The sequence below is a fragment of the Triticum dicoccoides genome, chromosome 6B (genome assembly GCF_002162155.2).
Source record: "Triticum dicoccoides isolate Atlit2015 ecotype Zavitan chromosome 6B, WEW_v2.0, whole genome shotgun sequence".
Taxonomy (NCBI): domain Eukaryota; kingdom Viridiplantae; phylum Streptophyta; class Magnoliopsida; order Poales; family Poaceae; genus Triticum; species Triticum dicoccoides.
In genome coordinates this window covers 416,577,649-416,604,460 of record NC_041391.1, presented here as the reverse complement: position 1 = coordinate 416,604,460, position 26,812 = coordinate 416,577,649, and the positions used below count along the sequence as shown (strand labels likewise).

The window sequence follows — 26,812 nt, the reverse complement described above, 5'->3', positions numbered from 1 at the left end:
ATGTGTACGTGAGGGGTGAGGCTACACGTCAGTCGACTGACTTTTTCATCTCTGGTCAGTAGATTTTCCAGCCATTGGATACGAAATCAAGGGCCTGCAGTTTATATTCAACCTCCACCCCTCTGAGCCACCAGACATCGCCGGTCGTCGCCGCCTGCGGCCTGCCCGCGTGGCCACACTGCCTCGCCCGCCCCCAAACCATTACCCGTCGTCGGTCCGCTGCCGCCCCAGCCATCTATCTAGCCCCCCTCCCCCCGCGCACCGAGCTTTTTCTCCGGCGATCCCCATGCCACCGCCCAATCACCGCGCCCCCCCCTACCGCCGGCGACTACCAACCAGAGGTCTCACGACTTCGAATCCCCACCGACCACTAATTTATTACCATTTTTGTCCTTCATATACGCGCTGAGGGGTGGACCCTATGGTAATGTGCGTTGCTGAATGTGGACCGTTTGACTGGTCAATTGATCGTGTCATCAAAAAATTACGAAGTTGTATGGTGAGCTAGTGACCGTATGATCACCCTAAAATGTAGTTTATTAATACAATATAGACTCGAACTACCATTTCTTTCTTTCATATACACGTTGATAGGTGGGGCCCATGGTTACGCGCCCCGATGGTGCAACACTAGTTGCGCCACGTGGAACATTTGACTGGTCAATTGATTGTGTCATCAACAAAATATGGAATTGCACGGGTGAGCTAGTTACCGTATAATCATGACATGTATTTTTCTAACATGGTACAGATGCAAGCACTCATATATACGTGCAAGAACTCACCGCTGTAAGCGCACACAAGCAGACCCTACCGCTATGAGCACCTTTGAGAGAGTGAGCCAGCATATGATCTTGAGATTATACGAAGTCACCATAGGTGCCTCATAGTCGAGTGGAACGTCTCCTCCCACTGAACGCACATCGCCAGAAAAATACTGAAATTAACCCAGGATAAATGTGAGCACCAGGACTTTAACCCGGCTCGAGAAACCATTGTCCTCCTAACCGTCCAACCACAGGTTGGTTAGCACCACAAAATGTATGTGGTGACCGTGATGAGCTTATTCTGAAGTCCAGTGACCATATCGTGCTTTCGCTTCAAATACAATGACATTAAGTGTCGTCAACAAAATACGGAGCACGCATCAAATACAATGTCGTCAATGTCATCAACAAAATACGGAGACGTATCATGAGCTAGATACCGTATGATCACCATGAGAATGTATACGGTGACCGTAATGAGCATATTCTGAAGTCCAGTGACCGTATAGTGCTTTCGCTTGAAACACAGTGACCGTCACGCGTGAATGTGTCATGAGCATGCATACTTTTAGAGGGCCGAGAGATAGTTTGTGTGCGTACGTGAAAGTGGTGTAGAAAGAGGGGGTGTCCGGTGGAGACAAGGAGAGATATGCCCTTCGTTTCTCTTTCCCGTGACTAATATTTTGGGGGAAAATATAAACATTCACAATGCAGAACAAATATTTTTGGATGCACCATGCGATTAACTTTCATGTATAACATTGTACTATTGTATATGCTTATTTTCTTAGTGGCCGATTGCGTGTGTGGTGTGGTGGGGCACATCATTTCTAGTTGGGGTGGGCACATCATTTCTAGTTGTGGTGGGTCAACATGAGGACTCATGGGTCAGTTCCATCCTGCACCACATAGGTTGGACTGAGACGCATTATACGAAGACCCATGTGGAGGACTCCGCGTACAACACAAAGCTACCAAAGTCGTGGAGGACTCTATCCCCACCGGTGATAAGCCGACTATATATGATTTGTAACCCTAGGCCCCGAGTATGTTATAGAAGCATGGGGGCTAGTTCATTGATAGTATACACACACGCACAATGCCTGGTATTCATGTGTACTTTGTACACACCCCTATCACTAATATACAGTGCCAGGAGTAGGTTTTTTCCTCAACTGCAAGGGTCCGAACTTGGGTAAAACTTTGCCTCGTATTAGCCTAACAGTCAGGGATATCCTACCGAATGATCTGATGGAATCATATCTGCCAACTACTAAGAGAGAGGTGTGTCTGTGGGGGGGGCAATGTGTGCGAGAGAGGCCTAAAGATAATGTGCATGCGGGAGACACGTAGGCACATATATGTGCGTATAGAGGGCTAGTAGAGACCATGCGTGTGTATATATGCATGTGAGAGAAATAGTGTTTTCCTACTGAGATTAGTGAAAAGAGTCGTACATAGTAGTCAGAAAGAGAGAGAGAGAGAGAGAGAGTGAGTGAGACACCCCGACACCCCGGGAGAGATTGTGAGCATGTGTGAAAGAGAAATGCCGATGTATATAAAGTGTGTGCACTTATGCGTTAGATAGAGAGATATATAGCGTGTTTCTGAGAACTGGCCGAGGCATAGTGCATCTACGTGTAAGAGGCGGTTCTACGCATTAAATTAAAATATAAATGGCATTATTTTTTTGGATGAGATCATGAATTTTGCAATTTGGGTATGAACGAAAATTGGTCTATCAGACACCCATACTCTATTGAATTCTAGCATGTGCATGTGTTTATTTCATATTATCGATCCATAGGGTGAGAGCGGTTTGAAATACAGGCAAGGCATTGCTTTTGCAATTCATATATAAACATTAATTAGTGCACTCCATGTTGTTAGTGTGAAGCACTTTATACATTTGTCACTTACATGGATACATTCCAAATTGCTAGCTAGGAAATAGAATACATGTTGAATTCAACATAAAGGGGGTTTCGAAGATTCGAATTCACAGGAAGTGCATTCATCTATTTGAACCCGAGATAATGGCATTTGTAAATCAGATCTAAAGGGGGGCATCAATCTTAGTTGTGCGTTTGAACATGCTATATATTCATACGCATGTCTAACTATTTTTTTTTGCAACCAAGGAGATTATATCTGGAACCATGCATGAGCTGAGAAAGTTGCATATTTTTTAATATATACTCATGTACAATGTATATTCAAATGTACCCCCTCCATTCCAAAATAATCATAGTTTTAGGATTTTCAAGAGTAAAGATTTGTGAAGTTTGACAAATCTTGAAAGTTCAATTCAAGAGAACCGAAAATGTTAATGCTTCTGCTCCAAAATATTGAATGAAGCGCCAAATAAGCCTCTGGTCACTCGAACACTAATGTTTGGTGGTAGGAATTACTGTCCTGACTCTGGCACGTGTAGCCTATTGGCCCGATGTCCAAAGGTCTAAACTGGGGTAGGTTTGTAACTTCACCAAGACGCCAGTCTCAACCACCTCCGAGAAGTATTCATACGCCGTGGGCGCCTAAACACCCATGCGCTCGGCCGAAATCTATCCCGCCCACCAATTGGGACACCTGAGATTACTGTCCTACCCCCAACCCGCAATATGTCTGAAATTTTAGATGGGGCCAAAGTTTGTAACTTTCCCCAAATTTCAAACAAGTGCGCCCCAAACCGAACATTGTTCACCCTTAGTCGCCCCTCCCTCTATTTCCCCATTCATATTCCGTGGGCGCCAAAACACCCACTCCACCAGCCGCAAAACCCTAGCCTCCTCCATCCTCCACCCCATCGTGCCAAATCCACCGCCGCCCTCCTCCATCACGCCAGAGCCTGTACCCCTGATACGTCTCCAACAAATCTATAATTTTTTATTGCTCCATGCTACTTTATCTACTGTTTTGGACTATATTGGGCTTTATTTTCCACTTTTATATTATTTTTGGGACTAACCTATTAATCGGAGGCCCAGCCCAGAATTGCTATTTTTTGCCTATTTCAGTGTTTCAAAGAAACGGAATATCAATCGGAGTCCAAACGGAATGAAACCTTCGGGAACGTGATTTTCTCATCGAACATGAACTAGGAGACTTGGACCCTACTCCAAGAAGTAATAGAGGCGGTCACAAGGGTGGGGGCGCCCCCCCCCCTAGGGCGCGCCCCCCTGCCTCGTGGCCCCCTGTTGCTCCACCGACGTACTCCTTCCTCTTATATATACCTACGTATCCCCAAACGATCAGAACAGGAGCCAAAAACCTAATTCCACCGCCGCAACCTTCTGTATCCATGAGATCCCATCTTGGGGCCTGTTCTGGAGCTCTGCCGGAGGGGGCATCCACCATGGAGGACTTCTACATCAACACCATAGCCCCTCCGATGAAGTGTGAATAGTTTACTTTAGACCTTCAGGTCCATAGCTAGTAGCTAGATGGCTTCTTCTCTCTTTTTGGATCTCAATACAATGTTCTCCACCTCTCTCGTGGAGATCTATTCGATGTAATCTTCTTTTTGCGGTGTGTTTGTTGAGACCGATGAATTGTGGGTTTATGATCCAGCTTATCTATGAACAATATTTGAATCTTCTCTGAATTCTTTTATGTATGATTGAGTTATCTTTGCAAGTCTCTTCGAATTATCCTTTTGGTTTAGCCAACTAGATTGGTAGTACTTGCAATGGGAGAAGTGCTTAGCTTTGGGTTCAATCTTGCGGTGTCCTTTCCCAGTGGCAGAAGGGGCAGCAAGGCACGTATTGTATTGTTTGCATCGAGGATAACAAGATGGGGTTTTTATCATATTGCATGAATTTATCCCTCTACATCATGTCATCTTGCTTAAGGCGTTACTCTGTTTTTAACTTAATACTCTAGATGCATGCTGGATAGCGGTCGATGAGTGGAGTAATAGTAGTAGATGCAGAATCGTTTCAATCTACTTTTCTCAGACGTGATGCCTATATACATGATCATACCTAGATATACTCATAATTATGCTCAGTTCTGTCAATTGCTCAACAGTAATTTGTTCACCCACCGTAGAATATCTATGCTCTTGAGAGAAGCCACTAGTGAAACCTATGGCCCCCGGGTCTATTCTCATCATATCAATCTCCATTACTTTATTACTTGCTTTGCCTTTTACTTTTCACTTTGCATCTATATATCAAAAATACCAAAAATATTATTTATCATCTCTATCAGATCTCACTCTCGTAAGTGACCGTGAAGGGATTGACAACCCCTAATCGGGTTGGTGTCGAGGAGCTATCATTTTGTGTAGGTACGAGGGACTTGTGCGTGGTCTCCTACTGGATTGATACCTTGGTTCTCAAAAACTGAGGGAAATACTTACACTACTTTGCTGCATCATCCTCTCCTCTGCGGGGAAATCCAACGCAGTGCTCAAGAGGTAGCAAGAACCCCGACGTCGTCGTCCAACGCAACCGCAACCGCAACACCTTCAAGGACTTAGCAGCTGAAGCCGAGGCAGAGCTGCCTCCACGACGCCGACGCCGACGTGCGCCATATGAGAACCATGTCGACCATGCTGTCATACGCCTCACCGCTGCCGCTCCACTGTCACAACCGTCCACCGCACCAGAGTTGTTCTCGCGGCGCTGTCGTTCACCGCCTCAGATCTGGTTCCCCGCCACCTACAGACGGCCACCGCACCACACTCAAGAACTTGGCCATGGGTTCATCCAAGGCTCCACCGTCCTCCGCAACTTCTCGTTTCTAGTGAACCACAAGAAGATCGTTGGAAAAGCAGAAGTAGGACACAACACTGCCAGTAGAAAGAGGTACTCTTCTTCCCTTATTCGTGCAAATCTTACGTCTCTGCTCACACCGTATTCATCCCATGAAAGAAACTAGTTGAGCGCTTCGTACTGCATCTTATTCATGATACTAAATGCATAAGGTTTCCTCTCATTTACTATTACACCTTTGCTAGAGGTTAGTAGCCCGCCTGGATTTTAATTTAGGGTCAGTCGAATCGCAATTAAAAGAAGCAGCACCTGCTTAGGCGCGCGGAGCATCTAGTCTGCCAGTTCGTCGGGGAAGTGGCACATCAGTGTCTATCATAGGGGTGTGGGGTGCAGGAGCTACTTGCACCCGATCTAGAGGTCGGCGGGGTTTGAAGGGATGGCCGGGAGGCGGTGCCAAGCATGGCACTGCGGTGAGTTTTAGGGGAGGGCGGAGGCAGGGGACTGGGTCGGTGGTCGCTGGTGTTTCGTGGAAGATCGTAACACTGACTGGCTCTAGATCTGTAACTGCTCTGGCCCTAGATCCGGAGCAGATCGCATCGTCCAGGGACGAGAAGCTCAACCCCGCCATGGAAGCCATAGACTCAGTGGCGTTGGAGCCGCACACGGACCCAACCTCGGGTGGAATTTGCACCACCGGAGCCTCGGACTCGTTTCCGGCTACGGGTTCCAAACCACGTGCATCCGCGTATGTCGAGCTTGATCAGACATCGATCATCGAATTTAGCTCCGCGGACATCTTCCACCACTCACCTTTAAGCGATGTGCTAAATTCACTAAAAACACTCTCCTTAGCGGAGGACTCACAGCCGAATATATCCGGTTCGAACTGGAGGCTGATGACGGAGAATTTCGCTTCCCACCCACCACCCACTTCATAGCCATTGTCGAAGACTTAACTGACACGCTCGACTACGGCTACGAAGATATCGATGGTATGGACGACGATGCCGAAGAGGAGCAGGGCCAAAATCCGCCGTTCACCGGTCGCTGGACGGCCACTTCTTCGTATGACGTGTACATGGTGGATACACCTAAAGAGAACAATGGCAATAACGAGAAGGATCCAGTCGAGGATAAACCTCCTGAGATACAGCCAAAACACCGACGTCAGCAGCGCCGCTCTAAGTCATGTCGTGGAAAAGACAGCGATACCGGCACAAGAGAAAACAATACTCCGGACGATGCCGAAGATAAGGAATACCCCGCTGAGCCAACCTCCGAACAGGACGAACGGGAGGACGGGCGAGTTAGCCCTGATGAACTGGCCGTAAACGAAGACTCGGGGGACAGTAATTATCTTCCACTCTCCAAGGATGAGGTGAGCCTCGGCAACAAGGATTTCATCGTGCCTGAGGAACCTCTCGAGCAGGAGCGCTTTAAGCGCCGGCTAATAGCCACTGCGAGGAGCCTGAAAAAGAAGCAGCAACAGCTTCAAGCTGATCAAGACCTGCTCAACGACAGATGGACTAATGTCATGGCAGCCGAGGAACACGGCCTCGATCACCCAACTAAAAGTTTACCGGAAGCACAAATTGTTACCTCAATTTGATGACGAGGTGTTGGACCACGCGGTGCCACACTATGCTTATCTCAAGCTCAAGATGCCCGGACCACGCGGTGTCATAACAGTCAATGGAAACATGGAATGCTCCCTCCGTACCGAGGAGCACACCGATCCTTTAGCAGCAGAAGTACAGAGCGGCCTTCTCAAGCAGAACCTTAATTCGGCGGCCGAGGTCCCGGACACTGTCAAACGAGTCCGGACTACTCTGCAGCAGGACAGCCCGACTCGTCAAGAGCTCGACTAGCAATTCAGCCTCCATCCCAGTCCCGACCAAGTGGTGGCGTTCGTACCGCGCGTACATAATACGCACTCAAAATACCATGGGCATAGACGGAGGCTTAACCAGATTGTGATCCATAATACAGCTCGACCCCCCTGGACACGCATACTTTCACTTTTTCTTTTTTATCCTTTTCAGGTTTCTTTTCCACAGGCTTTTTCTGACGGCCTGATCACCGGTCCTTTCGAAAGGATAGATACACGAAGACGGCAAGAAGCACTGATGTATAAAGGAATTTCTAGGTGGTCTCTTTAATGATCACTCTACCTGTTTTCAGGACCCGCACGCAGCTCTCCCTTGGTTGTGGCATATTAAATAGCCATGTTGCTTATTGCACTACTTGTACAAATATGCTTTGACGTATTAATCAAACTATAATGGAAATAGTTTGCGTCCCAACTTCCGCGGCACTAGCTTGCTACCTTTTTTTGATAATCTTATCAAATCGCACCCGTACACTTTGGTACGCTTTAATTCACTAGGGGCTTCATTGCGCCCCATAATACGGCAACAAAGTCTGAACACTTTTTACAATGTAGTTCGGCACCCCAAATTTAGCATTATATGCATTGGCTCTGAATCATGTCTTTGGTCAATAGTTGGGTTGCCCGACTACTGTGCTTACTACCTTATGTTCCGCTATATCGGCCAGGGTAGTACAGGGAGAACTACTGCGGTTGCGTCTTGGTTTATCCGGATGATTACCTTAGTAGAGAAAGCCAAAAATTGACTGTCATGATGCAGCGTGAGCCAGTCAGCTCTTCGGAGGTTTCAAATTTTTAGCGATTTTTTTCGCATTATGCGATGAATCAGTTCTTACCCAATCAGGTGTTTACAGCACCCTAGTTCGGATACTAGGGGATGTGCCTAAATTTTTATTGTCAAGCTCCTATGGCTAAGTGAGGGTGATAAAGCCACATAGTCCGATTGCCTGGTTCGTTGTGCTAAACACCTCCTTCAAGGACCAAATAATTGGATCAAGAGTGTTTAGATTCCATCCCGAACACCCCCATACTACCTATGTGGGGGTTGAAGCCAACGACTGGCCAACTCTCAGATTTCATAAACACGGCCGCACATAGGGCTGGAAGAAAAGCTCGAAGCTCGCGAGCTAAACAAGTAGCTCGTGAGTCGGCTCGAATCGACTCGAACTCAAAGAATAACGAGTCGAGCCGAGCTTTAGTTTAAGATCGTTTACATACCAAGTTAAATGAGCTAATCTCACGAGTACTCGTGTAACTCGTTAGACTCGATACAATAGATCAGCCAATACCAATACAAAGAAAGATCAGCCACTAAAGAGCCTAGGTCCCAAGTGCATAACCCAAGGCCTAGCCGTTGAAGGCCTAGCCTCCTAGAAGACTGATGCGTTACAAGGAAATTACAATTGTTTAGTGATATATATATTTAATATATATACATAATCATTTTTATTATATTTGAGGGCTTTATGTTTATATATTTAACGAGCTTAACAAGCTAAACGAGCCAGCTCGCGAGTTATACGAGTTGAACCAATCTTGGGTTTGAGCTTGTAATAGTAACGAGTCGAGTCGAGCTAGCTCGTTAACGAAACGAGCTCTAGCGAGTCGAGCCGAGCTGGCTCGACTCGGCTTGAATTCCAACCCTAGCTGCACAGGAGGGAAAATTTTAACAAGCACTATATTACATAATTGACTTTGTTTCATAATACAAGGCAAGATAACATAAATGTATTCATTCAAAGATTACATCTTTCACACATTGCTCCGCTACAACGCGGGATCCCTCCAGGACATCGCTAAAATATCGCTCGGGCGTGCGGTGCTCCCTGCCCTTGGGCGGTCCCTCGGTCGCGAGCTTGACGGCATTCATCTTCGTCCACTGCACCTTGACGTGGGCGAAGGCCATCCGCGCACCCTCGATGCAGACCGATCGCTTGATAACATCAAGCCGGGGGCAGGCACTAACCAGCCGCTTCACGAGCCTGAAGTAGCTGCTGGGTATAGCTTCGGCAGGCCACAGCCGGATTATTAAATCCTTCATGGCCAGTTCGGCCACCCGATGCAGTTCGACCAGCTATTTTAGTTGATCGCTAAAGGGCACTGGATGTTCTGGCGCAAGGTATTGCAATAAGAACAGCTTCTCCGTTGAGCTCCCCTCTTCGGCTCGAAAGAATTCCGCAGCGTCATAAACACTGCACAGCAGATCCGCAAACGCTATTGGAGAACTCCAAATCTGGGTTAGTAAGAGATACCTCTTCTTCACATACTTGCTTTGCATAATAAAAGCCTAACCCGCCGTGATTTTCTTGACCTCCTGGATTTCCTGGAGGGCGCCCTAGGCTTCAACCCGGGCCTCTTGTGCGCTCTGGCGAGCCTTGGCGAGTTCGGTCTCTTGATCCACAATGTCGCGCTCCAATGACTCGCATTTCTTGACGATGTTCTGGAGCTCCTGCTGGACCTCACCAACCTTGGCCTTATGTTTTTCACGGGCGGCTTGCTCCTTTGCCGCTTTGTTTTTGGCCTCAGCCAGTGCTTTCTTGAGGGTTTCCACCTCAGTAGCCGCTCCTACAAATATCATGGCACTATGGTCAGCACAAGTCATTCATCCTTTTCCGGATATACACAAGGTCATCACATACCTTGCTTGTCCTCCAGCTGCTTTTTTACACGGCCGAGCTCTTCCTCGGCCCGCTCCAGACTCTACTTTAGTCCGGAGACCTCAGCAGCATGAGAGGTTGCAGCCTGCAACGACACCTGCTTATTCACATAATGCATATTTAGTTAGTTTTCTACGAAAATTACTTGATCCTCCGTCCGGCTTTTCTTTTCGAACACCGAACAGTGTCTCAGGGGCTACTGTCTATACTGTGACATTCTTTTACATAATTGCGTTGCTTACCTAAGCCTGTTAGAAGGCTTGTGCAGGCTTCGGTCAGTCCGCTCTTCGCGGACTAAATCCTCCCAACCACCGTACCCATAAGGGTACGGTGTTCCTCAACAATGGAAGCACTTCACAGTGCGTCCATTAGGGTGTCCGACGCCTCTGGTTGGACTGAGGTCACCTGCCGGATAGGCACACCTCCTTCTTTCGAAGGAGGCTGCTTGCCGGGTTCCGGAGCCGCATAGGTCTCCGGGACCGTATTCGGCTGGGGGGCGAACTGAATATGGCCCCCATCGCCAGTCTCCATGGGGATTTGCTCCCTCATGTGTTCGACAGCCGAGGCTTCACCCTCTGGTGCCGTCCTGGCGGCCTCCTGTGTCTCCCCTGGCCTGGGATCCTTCGGGACAACACCTTGGTGTCATTCATGGCCCGGGGAGAGGAGGCCGCCGGAAGGGACCCGTTGTCCATCACCTTCGGGTCTAGCGAATTCCCCGAAGATGAGGATCGCTCGAGGTCAGAACGGGTCAGACTGCAAGTGCATGATTCAACACGTTAAAACTACAAACTGAAGAGGCTGAATACATGAATGTGTCAGGTACTCACAATTCGGCCAGGGGCTTGTTTCGGGGGCACCGCTTTGGGCTGCTGTCGATGTCCCACGTGGAGCTATCCACGAGGGAGCCCTTCCCCCTCTTGGATGCCTCTGCCTCCAGATCTGTGGAGGCCGCTGTCTTCTTCCTTCCCCCCTCACAAGGAGAGTTGCTTTCTTCCTCCTCCTCCTCCTCATCCTCGGCGGCAGAGGAGTGAGTCTCGGCGTCTTCGGACGTCACGTCCGAAGCACCCTTGCGGCGGGGACCACTTCTGACCCCCTTGGCCTTCTTCTCCGGCGCCTGGTAGGGCGCTGGAACCAGCATCTTCGTCAAAAGCGGAATTACTGGTTCCTCGGGCAGCGGAGCCGGACACCGCATTCGCTCTACCTTCTTTGTCCAGCCCTGGAAAAATAAATAGTGAGGTTTAGATATCTTCCCTGACTAATCAAGTAAAGTATGCACCTTGAAATGCGAAAGACTTACCGCACTGGCAGGATGGACCAGGGCGTGCCCACGGTCCTCGGTCGTCTCCGGCCGCGTCCCGTTGCCCTTAAAGAGCACCTTCCAGATATCTCCGTGCATAGTTCCGAAGAACCATTGCAAGGTCTGGTGCTCGGCCGGATTGAATTCCCATAAATGGCAAGTATGGCTCTGGCATGGAAGGATCCGGCGAACTAGCATCACCTGGATCACATTGACGAGCTTGATGTTCTTGTCCACCATGCTTTGGATGCGCGTTTGCAACACTGTCAGCTCGTCGGACGAAGACCAATTCAGGCCCTTCTCTAGCCAGGAGGTGAGCCGGATTGGGGCTCCGGACTTGAATTCGGGAGCCGCGGCCCAGGTGGCGCCGTGGGGCTCTGTGACATAGAACCACAGTTGCTGCCACCCTTTGACGGTCTCCAGAAAGGTACCTTTGGGCCATCTTACATTGGGCATCTTGCTCACCATGGCACCTCCGCACTCTGCGTGTTGGCCATCCACCACCTTCGGCTTCACGTTGAAGATCTTAAGCCACAGTCTGAAGTGGGGTGGAATGCAGAGGAAGGCCTCACACACGACATAAATGTCGAGATGTTGAGGAAAGAATTTGGGGCCAGATCATGGAAATCTAGCCCGTAGTAGAACATGAGTCCGTAGACGAAAGGGTGGAGAGGCAACTCTAACCCGTGGACGAAGTAGGGGATGAACACCACCCTCTCATTGGGCTCCGGGGTGGGGACGATCTGCCCCTTGGCCGGAAGCCGGTGGGCGATTTCCTTGGTCAGATATCCGGCCTCCCGAAGCTTGGTGATGTCCTTCTCCTTGACGGAGGAGGCCATCCACTTGCCTTGCGCTCCAGATCCGGACATGATCGAGTGCTTTCTTGAGGCGGAAAAGACGAGGACTTGGGTGCTGGAGCTCGAGAGTGGGAGGGCAGAGAAAGAGAGAAGGTGTGGGTGAAAGAAAGGAATCCTTATCTCCTTGTAAAGGCAGTGAATATCAAGCGCCTCCCCACTCACCTTAAAACTCGCCTGTTCCCAAGGGCTATGCAGACAGCACAGTTGGATTACCCACGCCCGTATTGATGAGAATCCCGTAATAAGGGGACACGATCTCTGCTGCAACAAGACATGCCAATAGAAACCGCATCTTGAAATGTGAAGCGGCAGGCCGAAAAACGGTTCGAAATAATAACCGGGCAGGGACGTGATATCACGTTACAAAAAAATTGTCAGCGGATTGGACTCGTGAAATATTATACTCTCTAAAAAATTGTCAGCGGATTGGACTGCGATTGGAGTATTTGAAGAAGGAACACGCCTTGCAATGTTGAAGACAATCTGTGCGCCGGACACCTCGTCATTGAAGCCTGGTTCAGGGGCTACTGAGGGAGCCCTAGATTAAGGGGTCCTCGGGCGTTCGGACTATGATACGTAGGCCGGACTGATGGGCTGTGAAGATACAAGGCCGAAGACTCTCTCCCGTGTCCGGATGGGACTCTCCTTGGCGTGGAAGGCAAGCTTGGCGCCCTGATATGAAGATTCCTTTCTCTGTAACCAACTTTGTACAACCCTAGTCCCCTCCGGTGTCTATATAAACCGGAGGGCTTAGTCCGTAGAGGCAAGAATAATCATAGTCATACAGGCTAGACTTTTAGGGTTTTGGCCATTACGATCTCGAGGTAGATCAACTCTTGTAATACTCATATTCATCAAGATCAATCAAGCAAGAACTAGGGTATTACCTCCATAGAGAGGGCCCGAACCTGGGTAAACATTGTGTCCCCCGTCTCCTGTTACCATCAACCTTAGATGCACAGTTCGGGACCCCCTACCTGAGATCCGCTAGTTTTGACAGTATCGGTACCACCTTAGAAAATCTCACTTTGAAGGCAGGGCTAACAATGAAATCGCCCAAACATCTCCAGTGGAATATATTACAGACGAAGACTGGGCAGCCCTTGTTAAACACTGGTCTGATCCAAAGTATCAGGTAGGGTATATGTATTTGACTAGACCACATATTGAACTTGTATTTATGTATGTGCCTTACAAGTGTATCTTCTTCTAGGCTAACTATTTGAAGAACAAGACCAACAGTTCAACAGTGAAATTCCAACAGACAACAGGATCTCGTAGCTATATTGCACACTGTGAGGCTCTTGTAAATAGCTGCTAGTTCCTTCTTTTTTTGTGCCATATTATTGTATCTATATTGACTTGTTCAAATACAGAGGAAAACCCGTGCGGACCAAAAAGAACCTAAACCAAATGCAGTACAAATCTTCAAGGATAGCCACACTAGCAAGATGAAGGGCATGAGCACACCAGTTCAGGCCACTGTTGTAAGTCCTTACTCCTCCTGCCTTTGAACTGATTGGTACTGTGATGTGTTCATTTAACTGCTTGGTTTGCAGCCAATGTCAGTTACTCTGTTCACTTTTATTCATAGTTGTCTTAACGTATCATTTCACCTTACATGGTTTAAAAGAGATGAAGGATATTCTTTTGGTCTTGATCTGTAATCTAGTTGTGATGTTCACGTGCGCACACAATGATACAATAGCCTGCTTGTTTTATATATGTTTGCCCATGATATGAATGATGTCATACTATGTTCATCCTACTTTAAACCATGTCTCTTTATCCTTAGATGTCAATGAATGTGAGGAAATAGACAATACAGTAGGCATGCTACATGGACATATGTTCAGAAAGTGGTTTTATTATGTAGTTGGCACTACAATACATGCTAATGTATTACAGTAGTTCACCAAAATAAGTTATGTATAAACGTGAAATCTAGTTTGTTTGTTTTTGTCTCATTAGTAACTTATCTGGTACACTAATCTACAAGTTCAAACTTTCAGCAAGCTATGGAACAAATGATTGAACAGCCACAACCACCTGAAGGTGACGAGGCTACCACAGGCACAATGTCACCTCTTGCTGCAGTGCGTTGATATCTCTCCACTAACAGTGCAAAAGCACCTTCCTGCGTAATTCTGGTTTGGTTGTCAAGGTAACCTCGTCCAAATCGCCTACTGAACAAAATCTTCCGGCTAGACAGAGTGATATATCTGTGCTCCAGACACAAGTCCAATCCCTAATGGACCCCTAATGGACGTTGTGTCGGAAACAAGAATAGTGGTTGACAAATGTCGTGAAGATATGAATGGTTTTGAAACCAGACTATCAGACATTTGCTTCATTGTTCAAGAGCAATGGCGGAAAAAAGGGGAAGATCATGTTGCTCCATTAGATTCTACAGTCTGAAATATTAGCACTCAGGTCAAATGATATGTGCTTCTATACATCTAATGGTGCTTTTATCTGCAAGGACTGTAAACTTTATGCCAACAGGCCTTTTGTTGTATGGTTGGAATTTATTTTGTTGTGATACAGCATTTATGTTGCCACCAAAGGCTGGAGTAATTACGACGCTATTTCTGTATAGTGTAGGTTTATCTTAGTAATGTATTCGGCTGAAAGCTTCATAGGAGCCGAACATGCCAACATTCATCGGGCCCATTCCAATGGGCTAAAAACGATTCTGGGCCAAAATTTGCATGTATCCCACTAAAAATATCTGGGCCTAAATCAGCATAAGCTTTCATAGTTTTCTGGTAGGCCTGTGCCCATAGTGGGCCTTTAACAGGCCTAAACGTAATTTGGGCCCTCGATAATAAAAGGCCATTTATAGGTGTAAATATCTCGAGCCCATAAAAAACATGGGCCTTTAATAGGCCGAAAGTAAGATTGGGCCATGATTGTGCCAAACAACCCACTGGTCTCCAGGCCGAAATGGTGGCCCATTTACAATGCGGATCATCCACAGGACGAAATTCAGACAGGCCGTAAATTCGTCGACCTACTACACGGGCCTTTAACAGGCCGGAAGTTTGGTCGGGCTTGATTAGTGTCATTTTTATATGGACCGTTAGTAGGCCCGATGTGGCGTTGGGCCACATATGGCCCATGGATTTTGTCTGACATTAACAGGCCGAAAGTCACAATAGGCTTAAAGTGGCCCAAATCTATAGTGGGCCTCTAACAGGCCGAATGTCAGACATGGCCGAATATGACCCATATCCTTCACGGTCGTTTATGGGCCGAAAGTTTCAATGGCCTATAAATGGGCCCAAATGAAGCAGGACCTTTAACAGGCCGGAAACACACCGGGCCGTAATTCGTCCCAAATACTTAGCTGATTGTTAACGAGCCAGAAGTGACCATGGGCCGCGATGATGACAAGTTTAGGACAGGCCATTGACGGGCCGATTTGACACTAGCCGTAAGGGCCTTAACTGAGAATGTTGGGCCTTTAGCTGGGCCGGCCCATTATGGTCTGCAAAATCTTGTGGGCCTTTAGCTAGGCCGGCCCATTATGGTCCGCTAAATCTTGTGGGCCTTTAGTTGGGCCGGCCCATTTAATCTTTATGGGCCACTTTTGGGCTAGTCCACGTGTCAACGTATCATAGGCGCATCTCGCCCATTGGATGAGTGACACCTGTGCCAACGCGGAGCTGACATGTGGTTCCGTCAGCCAATGAGAATTTTACATGTGGAAAATCATCATTGGTCGTGCCTGTTAGCAGGTTATCGGATCCAAAACCGGACCCGTTAGCTTAACGGCGACCCGTTACAATCGATGCCACGTGTCAGTCACCCTTGATGAAAGCACTTTTATGACGCGCGATTTATCGTCATGGAAGTGGACACTTCCGTGATGATAATTTTGGTAATGTCATGGAACACTTCTACGACAACACATGTATGACTATCTTGATTCTGTCATAAAATTGTCATGGATGTACATGCATGACAGAAAACATGACCTACTGTGACAAACACATATCATCACGGAAGTGTATTTTTTTGTAGTGCTTAAACCCTAGTTTATGCGCTTCCATAAGGGCTGATTTTGATCCATATGTTTCATGATATGGTTAGATTTATCTTAATTCTTCTTTTGTAGTTGTGGATGCTTGCGATAGGGGGTAATCATAAGTGGGAGGCTTGTTCAAGTAAGAACAGCACCCAAGCACCGGCCCACCCACATATCAAATTATCAAAGTAGAGAACGTGAATCAAATAAACATGATGAAAGTGACTAGATGAAATTCCCATGTGTCCTTGAGAATGCTTTGCTTACTATAAGAAACCATTCTGGCATGTCCTTTGCTATAAAAAGGATTGGGCTACCTTGCTGCAATTTTGTTACAGCTGCCACATGTTGCTCATTACAAATTACCTTGTTATCAAACAATCTGTTACCAATAATTTCGGTGCTTACAGACAATACCTTACCGAAAACTGCTTGTCATTTCCTTTTGCTCCTCGTTGGGTTCGACACTCTTACTTATCAAAAGGACTACGATTGATCCCCTATACTTGTGGGTCATCAAGTAGCATTGAAACAAAGTAAGCTATCATCCGCAAAGAAAAGGTGATTAACCTGTGGAGCATTGGGGGCCACCTGGATACCATGGATGACCTCTTCTAGTAATACTGATTTTAACAAGCAAGACAAGCCCTCAGCCGCAGCCAAAAACAAATAGGGGAAGATAGGATCTCCCTGCCGGAGCCCACTAGAAGGCTTAGACTCTTTTAACTTTCCTCCATTGGACATAGCTGAGAAATACATGGAAGTGATACATCTCATAATGGTCTCTGTGAACCGTTTACTAATCCCAAGTTTTAGCATCACTGCCTTCAAATAAGACCACTCAAGCCTATCATAGGCCTTCATCATATCAAGCTTAAGAGCACAAAACTTGTTCCCATTTACTTTCCTAGTTTTCATGCAATGTAAACACTCATAGGCTGAGATGAAATTATCAGTAATAAATCATCCAGGTATGAATGCATATTGTTCCTCGGAAAAGACATCGGGGAGAATGAGTTTGAGCCAATTAGCAAGTACCTTTGATGCGATCTTGAAGATCACATTGCAGAGACTTATCGGTCGAAACTATCCTAGATTTTTTGGACTGGAAATTTTGGGAATTAAAACAGTGAACGTCTTTTTATCTTCTCCGGGCAATCATCTCCACTGAGAACTCGTAGCACCATATCAATTACCTCATCACCACTCAAATCCCAATGTCTCTAAAAAAGGTGAGCAGGAAATCCATCGGGGTCGGGAGCCTTCGTTGGGAACATTTGGAAGAGTGCATTCTTCACCCCCTCCTTGGTATAGGGTGCATTCAGCTTGTTGTTCATGGAGGCCATCAAATTTCACTGGTATATGCGATAGCACCTCCTCTATACCAATTGTACTTTTAGAAGTATATAGATTTTCGTGAAAGGTCATGGCCATGGCTACCATTTCCTCTGGGTCATTGTTCATTGAGCCATCGGTTATTTGTAGTTCAACAATGCGATTTTGGCCTTGCGGGCGCTCGCCTTTTAATGAAAAAACTTTGTGTTGATTTCCCCCTCGGCAAGCCACTGAATATAGGCCCTTTGGCGCCACATAACCTCTTCCTAATTGCACAGCTCGATGATGCGTGTCTCCACATCCTTCTCCTCCTGAGATGGTGCTACTCTTCCCAGTTCATCACGAAGCTCCCCTAGCCTTCCTCAAAGTTGTTGTAGCTCGGCCCGGATTGAGCCAAAGGTGTTTCGGCCCCAACTCTGTAGGGTTGCATCTATAGTTGAGAGTTTCGCCGAGAGCCCCGCCAATGAGTGCGAACGCCCAACTGATTTCCAAGCTTCATCAACAACAACGCCAAAGCGAGAGTCGCATTCCCACATGCATTCATACCTGAAAGGTCGTTGTGTTGCCCTAACACATGTCTCCACTCTTTCCGTTCCAACATGATGGGACAGTGGTAAGATTTTACTGTTGTTAGGTGTTCCAAGGTTGCGAAAGGGAACAGGAAAGACCAGCACGCTGTGACCAAGGCTCTATCCAGATGAACTCGGCATTGGTGTCCACCAGCAACTTTTTTCTCCCATGTCCAATCTAGCCCCATGTACCCCAGATCAGCAAGGGCACATACATCTATAGCTTCTCGGAAAGCCTCCATTTGTGCACCAGCCCATTCATTGGGTCAATTTGTTCCTCCATCCAGAGGATCTTGTTGAAGTCGCCGATACAAACCCATGGTAAGGTGCTTTCTCCTCTTAATGACTTTGGCGTATCCCAAGTTTTATACCGGAGACTGTGATTTGCTTCACCATAACAACATGACAGTTGCCATTGCTCCTTCCCTGGTTCCTTCACCTAGGCATCAACATGATACTAAGAAAAATTCTTTATTAATACATCTATCGAGTTCTTCCAAAAAAACACAAAGACCGCCATTGCAGCCGCTACTACCAACACCAAAACTGAAATCAAAACCAAGAGTAAACCAAAGACCTTCTACCCAACTCTTCGAGAGTTGGGTTTCAACTAGGCAGAGAATTGAGGGTGAGCATAGCTCCACGAGATTGTTGAGTTCCCAAACTACCACGGGGTCGCCAATCCCATGACAGTTCCAGCATAGGGTTTTCATTGGGTCTGACGGTGCCCGCTCGGAGCCCGCCAATAGTGCTAATTTTTTTGTGGATTTTGCTTTATTTGCCTTCTTTATCTCCCATGGGGATAAATACGACGGCGGCAGCGGCGACATGTCACTTGGCTGGGCTGCAGGAGGTGTTATGGAGTGAGCTGCTTTCCCTTTGCGGGAGGAATCAACGTGAGGTTGCCACTAACCACCATCTCCTTCTCTGTATTTGTGGCCACCCCTAGCTTGACAGTACTTGCATACAATGCAAAAGTTCAGGCTTCTACGTGTCGCTGACTCCTTACTCATCTTAGAGCATACAGATTCCTTCCCCTTCACGTCTTGTTCGGTTAATCATCTCTGCAAGAGGATTAGAGGGGATTGGCAAGGATTGGTTCGTATTTTGACTTATAATAGGTTTAAATCCCCCCAAACCCCTTCAATCCACTTGGATTCACACGCAACCGAACAAGGCCTTAGCGGGCTTGTTACATCATCCATGTCCTCCGGTTCAGCATCAAAGCCGGCATCTTGTGAATATCTTTTGCGGGGTAGTGATTTATGATGGGGTGGTGGAGCACTCCCGCCGGCCCTCCCAGCTCTGCCTCATCCATTTGAGCGCCCTCCCTGTGTAGCACGGCCTCCTCCTTGTTCACAAATATATGCTAGCCCAATTGGTAACTACAACTTGATCTTGGTACATGATATCATCTTGTTAGATTCCCCTCATTGACAACTAATTTTTTCTGATTTTAGGAAGCCCACTGGCGTGTCTCGGCCCATAAAATGAATTCTTGTCGAAGGCCCACTTGCCTGGCTCACATCCCATAAAAGTAGGACAGCTACGTGACCCCCCAGAACGGGCAAGAGCGAAAAAATGGGCATAGGCTAGCGGCGTCCGTTCGTGCGAAGCTAGGGAAAATTTCAGGTTATAGCGAAACTTAGCTAATACCGTGATACGGAGTTCTCGGCCGTTGGATCTCAGATCTGATGGCATCTAAAGAACTATTGTACCTGTGCGCAATTTTGTGACTCTCAGACGTTTCTTTTAAATGTTCAAGAGCTTCTGATAGCCATCAAATATGAGATCCAATGGCTCTCGGGAGCCCGTATCATGGTATCACCTAAGCCTTGGTATCACCTGATATCTTCCCACAAAGCTAGCATGTGTGTGAAAAATCAGGCACATGATAGACTGTGGGTTGATAATAAAAATGTTAGGGGGAATTTCGCAAAACAGCACAATAGACCAAGAATATCAATTCCCTTTATTGGTAGGTACAAATATGTCATGCGTTATGGTAGTGTTCCCTAGGTAATCACTAATTAGGGAGTTCATGTTTATGACTTTAAATTACTTTTATTAAATCGGTTTAAATCACTCGCAAACAACCTGACTTTAAATCAAGTTTTTAAAAACAAAGAAGCAGTCTTATGAAAAAAAAGGCTTTGAATCAAGTTTTTACAATCTCAATATTTCAGAACATGGTACATTTCATCAGTTTCATTGCAAAATTCAGTTGTTCCACTCTCATGTCCTCTAACATCTTGTCGCCTGTTGTGATAGTCTCATCATCTCCGGTGTGGACAGGTGGGGGGTCTGCCTCAGCAATGTTGTTGAATGCTTGCTTCGATGTTCCCACATTTGCAACCCTCGAGGGGGCATCGCTCGATTCCTGTTGCTTTCTGTCACCCTATTATCAATATGTGGTGTCCCCTTCCGGCGTGGCTAAGAGACATGTGTTTCTGATGCCTCTGTTGAGGTCACTATGCACACTCATGTAGGGATCTGATCCAATGCATGAATTTCCTTCGATCCGGTCACATTGCCCGCTTCTTCCATGCTAAGAAGCCTGCCCACCAAGCTTCACCGCTCCAATGTCCTGCTCCATCGCCTACATTCACATGTGATGTCTCCATGATAGATGTGCAGTTCCAGTCTGTCTTGGCTGAGCAGGTCGGGTTGGCGGAGGAGACCGAGCTGCTTCACACTAAGCTTCATGACTGCCTTGTGCGAGTCATGGGTGTTTTGGGGAGGGCGGAGGCTACTCTTGCCAAACTAGAGGTGGTGCCAAATGTGTTTTCGCTACCTGAGCTTCAGATTGGGGATGTGCCGGATGTGTCCCTGCTTCCCAAGATCCAAGTTGGTTCTGCTGATGGGGATGCAGACATGTATGGAGATCTCTCCCCTCGTGCTACATCCTATCAGTTGCCGCTGCCTGTCATGCTAGTTACTTCTGGGAGTGAAGTCGTTGTCGAGGTTGTGGCTCCGGTGCTACAGATTATGCCTGAGCTGCAGAAGCTTTGTGAGGAGCCCACTTCACTTATTTCGATGGTGCTTCCTAAGGAGATGGGTTTGCTTGGAGGGGACTTGGTGACGTCGACTGTGACCTCACCACCGTCGTTGGAGTCTAGTCAGCCGCTCACCTTTGTGGACCACGAAGGTTTGGATGCTGCTATTGCTCTCTCACTTGAGGTTGTTGGCCAGGTGGCGTCTGTGGGTGCCGAGGTTGATGAGGTAGGTGCTTTGGCACCTAATTCTGAGGTGTTGAAGCGCATTCGGTCGCCCATCTTTGACCGTGATGCTATGTTAGCACGTATTGATGAGGCGGTCTTTATGAAAAAGTTGGCGGCTTACTCGCCTCCTCGGAGGAAGCTTGTTCTGGGTCTCGCAAGGCGATTGCTTGCATCCTAATGGAGGAGGTTTCTAGGGGAAAAATAAAGAAGGTGAAGAAGGCTCTCAAGAGCATAGGCAAGAAGAGTAGCGCCATGGGTAAGGCGTTCGCGGCTCCTTGATGGAGAATACTCAGTCTCTTCATCCTCCATCTCCGACTGACTCGTCTCTATGGATTTGGTGAGGTTCGATGTATTCAACCTTGTTTTTGTTGATGGTTTCTTTGCGACATAAAAGTGTGGGGGTTCGTGGTTGTTTCGTGTTAGATATGTTTGTCGGGTTGACCGTGGGATCATGAAGTTTCTTCATTAGCGAGTAGTCTACATGTGGCACATATGTATCGGTTTTCGCCTGATTTTCCATTAATTAACTAGGCAATTCTCTTTTTCTTAACGAGAATGCTATTTTCATGTCGACTGGCAGTTAGCGACAGGCACGTACGATCGCTCCCGCCTGTTTTTTTTTCTTTTGATTTCTTTACGATCGCCCCCGCTCCCGCCCGCTCCCGATCCACAATTCCCGCACGTCTCGCTCGTCCCCGCTCAATCCGTAATTCCCGCTCATTCCCTGCCCAACTCCAAGACGCGTTTTTAGGTTGTCTTCTTTTTAATTTCGCTAAAAAAGGAGTGTTGGGGGAGTCGAACCTCGGATTTGACAGACCAAGCAGTATTAGGAATCTACCAGCAACCACCTAAAAAAACTCTATGTTGTGATTTGATTCATGTTAGATATTTTTCATACCTTCAAGTTGAGGCAGACTCTTCTACTCACAGATCTGATCGATTGTTATTCTGCTGTCGTTTTCGTTTTTTCTTACAAACTTTTTACCAAAAAATGTACAAAACATACATTTTTATCAAAAATATATTAGAGATATGAGTTGAGCTCACGGTTTGACATAGTAGACTCTTGTACTCTTTGTACATAGATGTGAGCTGAGTTCATGGTCTTAACATGATAATTTATTCACCACAACCTTGATAACTTCTGTACAAATATTGTAGAAACCTCGATCAGGTGAAAACCCATTTTTGAAACACACCCCGGTAACTTGTGTGAAAATAGCATGATAACATAAGTACCGTATACATGATAATTTTGGTCCAGTGGGGGAGTGTTGTTTGACAATAATTTATGTGTAAATAGCATGGTAACTCACGCATAACAAACTTGATCACTTATATACAAACATCGTGGTAACTTTTGTACAAACATCCTTATAGCGTGCTAGTGGTCCGGCCCACGAAAACGACTTGTTTTGGCGAGATATACATCTCATAGCTTGATGAACAAATATTATGTTAACTTTGACCCGGAAAAAAGTTGCTTAAATATACTCCGGCATCTTCAGTGGTACATAATACTCACGTTATTTTTGACCCGGCAGAAAATAGTGGTTAAATACACAACTTGATGACTTCAATATAAATAGCATGAAAATATGCGCACCATAGACCAGATAACTTAGGCACAGACAATGTGATAACTTTGACCTGGGATTTTTCTTTCTTAAAATCATATCTTTAGTTACTTATGCGTAAAATAATATGGTAATATACGCACCGCTTACCTGATAAATTAGGTCCAAACATCACGGTAATTTTTATCCAGGGAAGAAAATCACTGTTTCGGTTGTGACTTTCGAGTGAACAACCGTATGAGCTCCTTGATTTCGTAATTTTTATCCGGGGAAGAAAATCATATCTTCGAAGCCACTACCAGCAACAACGATTTCGTAATTGGATAGGACAATCTTGAGGTCAAGCTCCTTGATTTCACCTTCCTCGGTTGTGACTTTCGAGTGAACAACCGTATGAGCAATGGAAGAGTTTATATACACATGTAGGATTGCTAGATGAGTGAAAGTATTTTTATAGGTGTTATATCATACTCTCTCTATAAACAGTTATAATACTGAGTACGTTTTACTCCCTTCATCCCAAAGTAAGTGCCTCAACTTTACTAACTCTAGTACAAAGTTATACTAAGCTTTGACACACTAATTTTGAGACGGAGTAAGTAGATCACTGTTTTACTCCCTTCATCTCAAAATAAATGTCTAAACTTTGTACTAGCTCTAATATAAAATTGTACTAAGCTTGAGACACTCTCTCAAAATAAATGTCTAAACTTTGTACTAACTCTAGTATAAAATTATACTAAAGCTTTAAGACACTTATTTTGGGACGGAGGGAGTAGATCACTATAGGGAATATAACACTACACGGAATCATGTAAGAGTTAGCATGCAGGGAATATTAGGAACCATATGTTATTTTATAATGCGATTGCTGGTATATTTGGAGAGCATAATATGTGCGTTAGGACACATTTGATGAATTATTTCTCCAAGATATTTCATCGCCCGTCTATTTCCAGGTACTACCAAACGACAGGCACACAAAGCATTCAGCTTGATACCATTAATAACCATTGTGGCGAAATTCATGAAACCAAAATGTTACTTCACATTACAAATATCCACTCAAAAGGAATTCCAATAGATCTTTGGCCTATTCAGCTTTAACCTCCCAACTTATTGAGTGCATTTCTTATTACTCTTGAAGTAGTGGCATGTTGACGGTGTTTTTCATCAACAATACCAACAAGTTTGCCTCTAGCATTAACTAGAATTTCCCCATCACTATCTTCTTCATCAACCTCGGCAGGAGTTGTAGAATCATGTTTAAGCTGACATCCAGCAATGCTGTTTTTAACAACAACAAAAAAAGTAGATAAGAATAAAATTATATGCTACTCCCTCCGTAAAGAATTATAAGAGCGTTTAGATCACTTAGTGATCTAAACACTTATATTTCTTTACAAAGGAAGTACAAAACACTAAAGGTAGGTTTGAGAAACTCACCTAGTCACATTTCCTGGGGGTAATATTGCACACTGTCTTCCAAATGATTTGTATGTGAAGAGATATATAGTCTCATTTGGAAGAGGGTCCTGAGAACTAAGCACCATTGGAGCTACTTGTAGATCATTACCCAAGATATGGAACATGCCAATGTTATTGCCAAGGTCCTCAGATGATGTAATACGAACTCTGTCATTATTAGGAAAATAAACCCGAACTCGATTCGGTTTCTTCACTTCCAATATAGAATTCCTTGCTACAATGTCACAGTAGCCTCTCCCAACTGAAACCACAACACCCAGTGTAGATTTCACAACATCTCCATCCACACGATATACTATCCGAACCACACAATTTTCGATGTTCCTGTGGAAGTTGATGGAACCAGGAGCAATCTAAAAATGAAAATATCATTGGTTAGTGCAACTAAAAATCTAAATAGATGTATATAAAATGTTCTCTTCCAATAAAATGTCAAATTAGCAGTAGGTCCACTCACATCGGCCATGGTAACTTCAGGGGCACTCCTACACTTCAGATTGCGGTGATGTCTAAGTTGAACCTTAACTGCATCACACAACAAGATTGCAAATCTAAACCTTTGTGGGGTGAAAGAATTAAAGACATTCATCCTCAAATTCATATAACTATAAACACAAGCAGGTTATCTACTTCATACTGTTGATGTATGAGTACTATAAATGTGTAATTCCTTAAGAGAGTAAAATATACACATTGAATACAGGGAGTGGGGATCGTGTCCAGAAATTCCCCTAGTTCTCTCCATGGCTCCCTCCAATCCCTAACACTAATCTCCTCAAATCATGGATGATTTCCAACATGGAATCAGGACAGGTTAATGCCATGTGATTTCGCTGTGATTTGGACCTTCGTGGAGGCCGATTGCGGTGTTGTATCGCTGTGGGTGTTGGTTGCTATGCACTCCTCTTTGTCATCGCGAGTTGCCACTGCATCGTCTCAAAGCTGAAGCAAGGAGCGGCGCGACTGGCATACTGCTGCCTATCACATTGCTGACCACTGTTCGGTGCGGCTGCGCAGACAGCCGGTGATGAAAACTGGATGTGTGTGCTACCGCCGGGAAATACTTGGTGCTGCTGCCTTGTCCATGTCTAAGCAGTATGCAGGCTTGTTGGGTGTCCAATTGATTGCTAAGGCCAGCTGATTGGTAGTGGTACGTGCATTTAGTACTTCTGCCGGTGCTTATCCCATGCGATTTGGCCAGGCGTGCATACAAGTACATTTTACTTTCTTCATCGCTGCATTTGGCCATCTCTGTGAGAAGGTAATAGTAAGTGCGGTTGCCTTTGGACAATTGTGATTAGTGCTGTTGTAAAGCTCATCTTTGCTTGGTGGCCGGATTAAAATACTCTGCCTGTGCTGCCTCTGTGCATTCGAGAACAACTCGTACTAGTACTACATCTACTTGCCATCAGCGTTTGCGCTAGTGTATTGTTGTTAGTGGAGTGCTACAAAATCAAGTCCTGTGTGACTGGTTCCTTTTATTTGTCGTGGTAGTCACGGCAGATCCAAGGAAGGGGAATCAGGGGATTCTAGTGTGAATAAGTTGTATGAAATTTTAAGCAAAAGTATTTGAGCAGCAGCAACAACTCAAAGTGGTACCTAAAGCAGTCAAGTATGCACCTACCGGGCAATTACATCAGCTGGGCATGACATGCCCAGTTAATTCTGAGTTCTCATGTTTATGAATAATTGCTCATTGGTTAGTGCTGATGAACAGAAACTGAAAAGTGGCACTAGCACAAAACAGATCAATGACAAGTGTTGGTCTGATTATTAGCAAGCAGGGAACCACCGATTCGAGAACAAGTTGAGACCATGAACACTGCATTTGAAGTATCGAAAGCTTTGGAGAAGCATTTCAGGAAAATCAAATAAGATGCAGGCTACTCGCATTATGCAGGAGTTGACTAACTTGAAGCAAGGCTCAAATTCAATGACCGAATATGCAGGTGAAATGAAGAGATTGTACAGGGAGTTGCATTATTATCAGCCTTTTCACCTGTTGACAAGAATGACATGGCTGCTCACCATACCTGCTTTGAACCATTTGTGGGCAAGCTTTTCTTTGATGGCCTAAATCAGGAGTTTCATCTCCTTCGTCAGCTAATATTATCCAAAACTAAATGGCTAAGCCTTGACGATATCATTTCCAGTGTGGTTGAGGAGACACGTCTTGCTCAACCCAAGGAGCATGGTCAAGAAAAAGCAGATGCACGTGCAGCCCTGTCCATGCAAGCTCATGGTGCTCCCAAGTACTTTGATAAAATAGATAAAAGCTAACTCTTTTGCAGCCACTGCAAAAAGCCTGTTGGACACACAAAGGATACATGCTTTGAGCTGCATGGCTATCAAATTTGGTGGGAAAAATGAAAGTCTCAGCCAAGGGGGAGATGAGGGAGCTCATACAA

General features: G+C 45.9%; 1 protein-coding gene across 1 annotated transcript in view; it reads right to left on the bottom strand.

Moving 5' to 3' along the window:
- Nucleotides 1–23,904: 23,904 nt before the first annotated feature.
- The window catches only part of LOC119324318, a 14,435-nt gene continuing 11,527 nt past the window's right edge, over nt 23,905–26,812 (bottom strand). The window contains exons 2-4 of the mRNA XM_037598106.1: nt 24,862–24,929; nt 24,363–24,757; nt 23,905–24,203 (exon numbers count right to left, since the gene is read on the bottom strand). Of these exons, the coding sequence (XP_037454003.1) occupies nt 24,020–24,203; nt 24,363–24,757; nt 24,862–24,870 (588 nt within the window). The 5' untranslated portion in view covers nt 24,871–24,929 and the 3' untranslated portion in view covers nt 23,905–24,019. The remainder of the gene's footprint in view (nt 24,204–24,362; nt 24,758–24,861; nt 24,930–26,812) is intronic.